The 8,473-nt window shown below is 40.7% G+C and overlaps 1 protein-coding gene across 1 annotated transcript; it reads right to left on the reverse strand.

Moving 5' to 3' along the window:
* Window positions 1-114: 114 nt before the first annotated feature.
* On the reverse strand, window positions 115-1,703 carry kcnmb2 (potassium large conductance calcium-activated channel, subfamily M, beta member 2). The gene is made up of 4 exons (XM_034556108.1): window positions 1,645-1,703; window positions 1,295-1,465; window positions 830-1,025; window positions 115-545 (listed from the first exon to the last, which is right to left on the reverse strand). The coding sequence occupies exons 1-4, from the start codon at window positions 1,701-1,703 to the stop codon at window positions 261-263; spliced, it is 711 nt and encodes a 236-aa protein (XP_034411999.1). The 3' UTR covers window positions 115-260.
* Window positions 1,704-8,473: the final 6,770 nt, after the last annotated feature.

Consider the following 8,473-nt stretch of genomic DNA (forward strand, 5'->3'; position numbering starts at 1 on the left):
AAACCACGCATATCCAGTCATAGCTTTCCCTGTATAACAGCCACTTACATGTCTAACAGTTTCCCCCCCTTGGAACATTCAGTTCACTTCTATAAACAGTCACATCCTCGATCTGGAGAGAGAGTCAACTGCTCCGGATGTCTCAGACGAAGAGGAAAGTTTGCAAGAGGTCACAGCAAGGATTGTGTGGTAGAAACAATCCCTTTCGTGTCATATGACCATCACCAAATCAGCATATGCATACAGCTGCTGCACGTCGTTCACCTAACGATCTTCCCTATCTCCTCGCACAGTCTGGAGAGGTACTGCGTGAGCTTCACCATCACGATAATGAGGACCCCTCCTGTGAGCATGCAGGAGGGCCAGAGCAGCGAGAGGAAGACGACGCTGTGGTCGTACAGCCTCGTCAGGAGAACGGCCTCCTGCTGCTCACTGGGGTCGTAGTAACAGGGGACCTGCTGGTTCACCTTCAGACGCTGGGAGATGTTCATGACCACGACATGCATGGCCACGCTGTCCTTCTGGCACCTGGGCACGAAGACACACTGCAAGGACAGGATTGAGGGACACCAAGGTCATCTCGAGGGCAATCAGTTAGTCATACTTTCCGTTTTGGCGACGGCTGCTGAGCTGCTTTTAATTCACAATATTGAATACATCACCCGTTATGTATCATCTTTCAGCTTGACCAGGAAAAATCCTATCGACTAACATTTTCTGAATCGGGAGCAGAGTAAGTCTACAATCAGGCCAGCGTCTTGACAGCCGTTTTCAACATGTGAAACAGTTGAGTAACTTTCAGTTGTTTCCCTTCTGGCACTGTACTCACTTCAGAGCTGGTGTCCTGGGTCTCCTCATTGTGAGATAAACGGCTGACACGGCCCGTGTTATTGATGCTCACGTAGACCTGCAGACAGGGGTATTTGGAGACTCTCCAGCAGTTTGACCCACAGTTGTAGGAACAGTTCATGTCTGCTGTGACCGTGGAGTTGAGTACAACACACACACCCTCCTCAGTCCACACACTGTGTTGACATTTAAATGAAGATCCAATTTAATGCACAAAAAAAAAGAAAAGCAGAACACATTTTGGGGATCTGATGGTATGAAATCGGCTTGAGGTGTAATTTGTTCCTGAAAATCGAGTATTCATTTTTGCAATTTTCAGGTTGAGAGAGCACTGAAAGCAGTTTGTCAACAAGCACATATGATGAATAAAACATGTTTCCTACAGAAATATCTGTTAACTCATTTATGGAGGGTATAAAATAACATTTGAACAACAGGCCTGTACCTGTCTGCATAGGAGCGTAATATCGTGATCCCCAGGACAAAGAACATCATGACTGAAGAGAGGATCATCCCGAGTCCCAGGAAAATGGCACGGTCTTCACCCGGCTTTAGAGCCGTCACTGTCTTCTTCTTGTCCAATAAATCTACGTCGCGGAATTTCTGATAGATTGACCTAATGATGAGGAAAGTGAGAAGAGCTATTTTTCTGAATTCAAGTTACAATATCAATATTATGACATCAAATCTAAATGTATTATAGAGTTTAAAAGAGTTTCTCAATTGGCCATGAATGCCATCTTTTTCCTCCTTTGCAAGTCCAATTTTAAGCCTGAATTGGTATGAGCCTGTTACCTCCTTTCACTCCCTTGGCCTGCTCCCGCTGTATTTTTGGCCCCCGCCACGAAAAACATCTTTCCTGATGAGCCACGTCCTCCTTTGCTTGCTGAGGTGGAACGAAAGGATCGCTGAAAAGACCTGTGAATTAAAGCCAGTTTGTTGCCAAGTCCGTATAGCACTGTATAGCACTGACATGAACTTACCCCACCGGGATCATAAACACAACAGAAGTCTCAAGTCACCCGTTACAAAAACAATATGTCAGACAAATCATACTGTACCTTTGGTGCATTGTTGCTGCCAAACTCACTACTTTTGTAAATATGTCCAGTTTTGTACAAAAGAACTATGAAGTATATCCTGATATACTCCTGATAACCCTGCCAAGAGAAGTTCCTGCTCATCTGAGTACAGGAAGCACCCCTGATATAGTGGTCCCTGCCAGGTAAACATCTCATTTTGAACACAAAGAAACGCTACTAAGGGTAAACAAGATGACAGATAGCCACAGACGAAAGGTGTTAATGCTGATGAGGCACTCGTGGAAAAAACCTACCTGCTGTATCCTGAACACTTGTGCTGTCAACACAAAGTCATTGGGTCCTCTCTTGGCACAACAACAACACCTCACATGTCCTCTTGCTCTCTGCTGGTCTTACCATTTGCAGAAAATACAGAATTCAGCGTTTCTCATGCAGATTTGGACACATCAATAACATTAGCCTTGATTCAGACGCAAATGAATGGGCGAGTGAGACATTATAAGTGATTTGTTGTGGGTCGACAAGGTTAGCGTTACGGTAAGGGTCGATGCAAATCCACTCTCGAGATTTCCAGACATTTATTCAAAAACATAATTTAGGACAGGTGTATTTAAATGCCAACTTTATTAGTTATCTATGGTAATTTGCTGTTGTATTAAAAGTGTGTTCCCCCGCACTCAAAATGTAATAAGAAATACCAATACATCAAGTGGGAATCAAAAGATAAAATTGCATTGTTTATTGATTCCCCTTCAGATGCAGCATAATCAATACAAAATGGATCATATTTGTTAATGTTGGACATTCTGGAGCCGCCATCCAGTCCTCTAACATGTCAGTACAATACGCAGGTTGCTTTCATTTTGTGGGGGATAACAACCTTGTCAGAGTGTAAGCAGCAGAATATATAGAAAACAAGCCAACAAATTCCTCTTCGATGAGTAATTTCCTCATAGTATCACATTTCCAGCTGCTTAGGGGAAATGTTGCTGAGAGACAACTGCAGTGTGACAAAGGGAATCTGAAGGAAACCGCAAATGGTGCTTGAAACATTTCACGAGGGCAACAGGAGTTTTATGGTTTTGTCTTACGACTTTTACATTTTTACTCCTCAGTAGAAGCAGGCTGAGCATTTCCACTTGAATGCCTCACGCTCCACACATATCTGTGTTGGTTACAGCGAAACATGGACGCACTTTCGGAAAGATCGCTTTAATCCTTGTGTTTTGAGTGAATTTGTAGCCTCATGTCAGCTGGCCCGACAGTGGCAGTTGAGCCAACTTCCTGATTAATAACTTATAAGGACTGGACAGTGTCCTTATTGATATATATATGCAGGCAGGCTCATGACTTAAAGGCTGACTTTGCAGGGCCATCCAAGTTAGATTGAAATGAAGGAAACACAATCAAAACTACTTATTTTCTGCAGTTTTGCCATTCAACATTTTGTTCTCAGTTATCAAAATGGACAGTGGTGGGAAGTACAGTATATTCATTTGAGGCAATACTTCACGTTTTTCAGACCCTGGGAGATCTGAAATCTTTGAAGTGAAATGACTAAAACTGAACTGAATCATACACAATATCATAAAGCATAGGGTGAAAGAAGTGGTTCTAAATGATAATCACCAACTTGAAAACAAAGATTATTTGTACGCATTTGCATTCTTCTTCATATCGTGGCTTATTTAAAAAGCTACTGAGTCTGCGGTGTCACCACATGAAGCACTGAAGGGAGACGGTCTTTTGTGTTTGAGGAAATGCACCAGTGTGAAACTGCTTACCACAGCAGGAACTTATTGTTCACGTTTCCCTATATTATCAAGTTTAATGAACTACATATCCTGAGCCAGAGGCAGATGGGATCAGTCAACCTCACTGTATAATATGTATGGCTGTATCCTTGGTTCATGCTTCTTTCAGCTGCCTCTCTCGTATTGTGAGAGAGAAACGTGACTGAATGAGTGACTGAACACACACAGAAGCACAAAACTACAACAATGACAACTACAAATGAGATGGTCATTGTGTGTCTCTTTCAGTGCGGGGGTCTGACTGCATGTTGGGCGGGTGGAAGGACCTTTAACATGTCTCCACTCAGGCCCATTGCCTCATAATCTTTCAATTGAATTAAGCTCATATTGTCCTTGCAGATTATGGAGCACTCTTTTGAGTCTTATATACCGTACTCACAAAACTCAAACATTTTCAGAGTTAACTACACTTTGATGTCGAATGTGTTCATGTGTAAATACGGTGCCCAAGTGCGACGTCTCACCTCTTTTATTCCTCTTAATGCATGAAAGTTGTCATTACTTGTTTTTCGATCTCCCGTGTGTATCTCTTTTCAAGTTTAACAGGTCATTACTCCCTCTCTAATATACATTTTATATTGCTGTGAAAACATCAAGAAACTGTATTTTCTATTATGTTTCTCACAACATATTTTTTTACAAGATTACATTATGACAACGTTTTCATTTACCTTTTCCCAATACAAATTTGTACAAAATTATCTGAAAACGATCTGACCGGCACATTGACTCGCTGAGCTGAGTCAGCTTTTTAGGCTGTATCAGAGTCATGACCAAGTACAACTCTAAAGTTTAAGTTGTTGGTCTATCCATGTCATTTTAATTTGTATACATTTTAATTTATCCACCAATAAAGCCTTCAGAACTATTACAATTATACTTACTTGAATGGACAAATTAGGTTTATGTAAAGGTTCCTCTTAACTTTATATGCAATACTAGAATTATTACCTAAGGTTTATTTATAAGTTTGCGTCAATTTAATTTAATCAAATCTCTCAAGGATTATTCAATGTATTCAGACTGACTCAACAGGATAGAAAAACATAGTGTTTAATGTGACTGTTTATATTGACTTTATATAATATAAGTAGATGGAAAATTGTAATTTAATTACTTAAAGTCAACGTTTTTGGAATAATAATTATTTTGAGTGTGTGTCATATAGAGACTGAGTCTGCTACATTTCCATGCATATTTTCCCACAGTACAGAAGGTGTTTACTTTCGTCTTGCGTGCTTGACAGCGTGGTGGAATCCAAAGCCTGACCTCCTCTCAACACGCTCTTTGGCAAAGAATGTCTCGGGATGTATTTTTTGCCTTGTCCTTCCAGTGATTATTACTTTCATATCAGGTGTCCTATATAGTGTATGGGGCCTTTAAAAAGTCACACGCTACACTGCACAGCACCCCACAGAGGCAAAGCCAAGCAGTAAACACTCACCTGAGGAGCAGCAGTGTGAACAGTGTAAGGCAATATACATTACATGTCTCAAGCATATTGTACATGCAGTTTCTATTTTGCAGTTGTTTACTGTCTTGTTGTTTCGCAAACACACAAGTGAAAAACAGCATTCTCCTATCATTATTATCCAGTTAAGATTCATCAAGGCACTTGGTAAAAAAAATTTTTTTAAAAGAGGCTGTATGCAGTGAAATATTTTCACTGCAGCTCAATATGAGCCCTCATGAATCCTTTTCATATGCATGTGACTTAAACTCATTTGTATTCCCAGTTGCAGGTTAACCGCTGTTGTGAGCTAGATCAATTTCCAGCACACACTCTCAATTGGTATGTGTGGTGGCTGTGATTATCTCTTGTCTTTGCACATTTAAAGTACAGTAAGTCCCAGCTTTTGAGTGGGATTTGTGTCGGCTGACATGAAATCGTAGTGCTAATACTTACAATCAGTAAAATCCGACTCGGTGTTGTTATGATAATCCAGACTTGGGGCTACTACAACTGTCAGCAATGGCTCTCCAAGGGACGACAGCTGGCTTCCTCTCATTTAAAGTCTTTCCCAGTGAACAGAATGCCATGTTAGTAATATGAGTTCCCTGTCCAATGCCGTCATGCTTAAAAACGGTCCAGTTGGTCCAGCACAATGCATCTCTACTGTACCTCCAAATAACTGGCTCTGATTGGCTTCTGATTGGCTGGACTATTTGCCCGTCGCTATGTTTTTTTTTGCAGGCACTGCTGCACATCCACAGAGCAATTCAGGAGCAGTAATATCAGTAATATCAAGCATATTACAAATGTACAGTATGCATAGACAACTTGGAGGCCACGGCTTTAGTCTCTGACGAGAGCACATGGCTGTGTCTGGCCACAAGGGGTCTCTGTAACCTCGGAAACTGGACAAGGATAGGGGGGTTCTCTTGGATTCATTACCTGGGATTCTTTTGAAGTGATGCTTTTATTTTTGGTAATATGACAAGTGTAAAAGTGTGGAAATATGTTCAACCAATCAGTCTGTTGGTAAAGGTATAATTGTACCAATCTTAGTAGATATGTACTGCAAGTAACTACTTAGATTATTTATTTTCTATCAGACACATTAAAGACATAACAGATGAGTTTATTTTGTAGATATACGCTATTGTCTTCTCTCAATGTTTGGTGGTCAAAGAATAGTCACACCATCATCATTGTTTTGTTGACCTAGATGTACAGATAAATTGATCAGACCCAGTTTCACAAGATTCAGATAAAAAAAACACTGATAGTTTCGAGTTGCCTCCTTAATGGACAAAATGCTCAAAAACATTGGGATATATGGCGTAGAATATGATATGTGGGCAAAATTATTCATTTTTGCTCAGATTGTTATATATTGGAGATGCTACACCACTGTGAAACGTGTTTATTTAAAAAAATATATTTTAAAATATAATTCTGTATATTTAACACGTAGATGCTATTGTTTTCTAATGAGATGTCCTTTGTGGGCAGTGATTTCCACGACTATTGGTCTGACCAGCTGGGGGATTTTTTCTTGCAGACCACAGTGGATGAGCAATCTTGGCTGCAGTCTGTACTCACTCCTCTTGGAAAGTCTGTCCCATATCGCAGCAGCATCACATCAGATCCTGCTAGAAGTGTGTACTGCTTTCCTCTTTACTTTCACCGCTCCTCCCAGCCACATCCAGTGCTCGCCAGCGAGGACACTATAATACAAAACAATCTCCCTGAAGAACTCCATGGATGTTCCCTGCCTCTTAGCTCAGATGCTTTCCCCTTTAATTATACGCAGGTCTTAAATTTAGTCTTAAAAAAATAATAAAAGTCCCATTTATCATACAGTGAGATGGCCAGAAAACATTTGCACAAATACAGCAGGACGACTCAAGGGCAGATGGAAAGGCGTTCATATTTATTTGAGGTTCAGCCTGAACATAGCTACAAAGTGGTGCAGACTGTCTTTGAGTACCACATTTGGAGGTGAAACAACATAGTCACAGGGGGATGGAAGGCGATTCTGCTTCTTTGTAACTCGCGCTCTAAAAATAGCATTTGCTGAGCAGGCAGTGAGGCGGAGCTGCAGTCCCCTCTCTTGCTCCCATTTCTTCTTTTCCTGTCCCTTGCAGACAATACATCATGTCATTGATGAGGTGGGCTCAGCTATTAGGTCAAGTTGGTCTGGTTTATTTAAACTGCTGTTGTTTAACAAATGGCATGTAGCTTGGATCCGATGCAGTACGACTAATATTTAGTTGTCTGTCTGTTTGGTGGTGAACACCTGCTGTGCATCCCTCTGTGGAAATAATTAACACCGTTTAAGATTGGGACTCTCTCTCTTTGTGATGGATGCTTTTATTCTAAGAAATAACAAAAGTGGCAAATAAAGAAAACACAAATCATCAGCTTGTCAGCTTTCCTATTCTGCACATGTTTTACTTGCAACAGGTAAGCATTACTTACTTTGGGCGGTTTGCCAGTTTAAAAAAAGGAGCTTGTGATATCAGTCATATCTTGATATATATATATTATTTTTTTTAATAGATGAGAATCCAAGGCTACTTCTCCTTATCTTGGATGAAGCCAACAATCTTCAGCTCATTGTATTTCTGCTTTAAACACAAAAAGGCAAAGGCAACCCTGCTGTTGCTAAGGCAGTTGATAAAGCCTGCTTCCACTTGTGTAGCAGTATCCAAGCAATTACACAATGCCAACAGGTCAAGCACATATATCAGTGTTGCCGTTGTTCTCGCATCCCTAGGAACCTTGTGTTATTGTCCTGCAGATTAGTTGCTCGCCCCCATACTGCTGTATTCCTTCTAGTCTCACATTGATGGAGGGGAACAGTGCTAATGTTATTTCATGGAGAACTGCTGTGCTAATTGGGCACCAACAGAACTCAAGATGTAGAGACTCTCAAAAATGTATGCTGACGTATATTTTGTACATACATTTTCTTTACTGTACAATAATGCACAGTATGTACACGTACTGTGTCTAATAGAAAGGCAGGATTTGCAGTCAAAGAGAAGAGGTCAGTCAAATCATAATATTCGCAGTAGAGTGAATCATATGTTGCGTAAAGCTTTGGAGAGGAGGAATTTGCTTCACATTTCTTAACTGGCAGCCAAAAGTCCCTGACACAGGGAATGCTGGAGCACATATTTATGTCTCTATAGCTTGAGGAGAAAGAAGCCAGAGGCAGAATGTGTGAAAATGGCCCATACATTAACTAATGGAGAAAAACAGCACATAAACGGAATCCTGTTCTGCAGTCCATCCCCAATCACGTTTTTATTTATTTT

The sequence above is a fragment of the Cyclopterus lumpus genome, chromosome 17, assembly GCF_009769545.1.
Source record: "Cyclopterus lumpus isolate fCycLum1 chromosome 17, fCycLum1.pri, whole genome shotgun sequence".
NCBI lineage: Eukaryota > Metazoa > Chordata > Actinopteri > Perciformes > Cyclopteridae > Cyclopterus > Cyclopterus lumpus.

Coding starts and splice junctions, on each gene's coding strand:
- kcnmb2 (XM_034556108.1), bottom strand. CDS start 1,703: ATGTTTTTCGTGGCGGGGGCCAAAAATACAGCGGGAGCAGGCCAAGGG. Junction 1,026..1,294: donor TTACGCTCCTATGCAGACAG/GTACAGGCCTGT, acceptor ATGTCAACACAG/TGTGTGGACTGAGGAGGGTG. Junction 546..829: donor CCCAGGACACCAGCTCTGAA/GTGAGTACAGTG, acceptor CTGTCCTTGCAG/TGTGTCTTCGTGCCCAGGTG.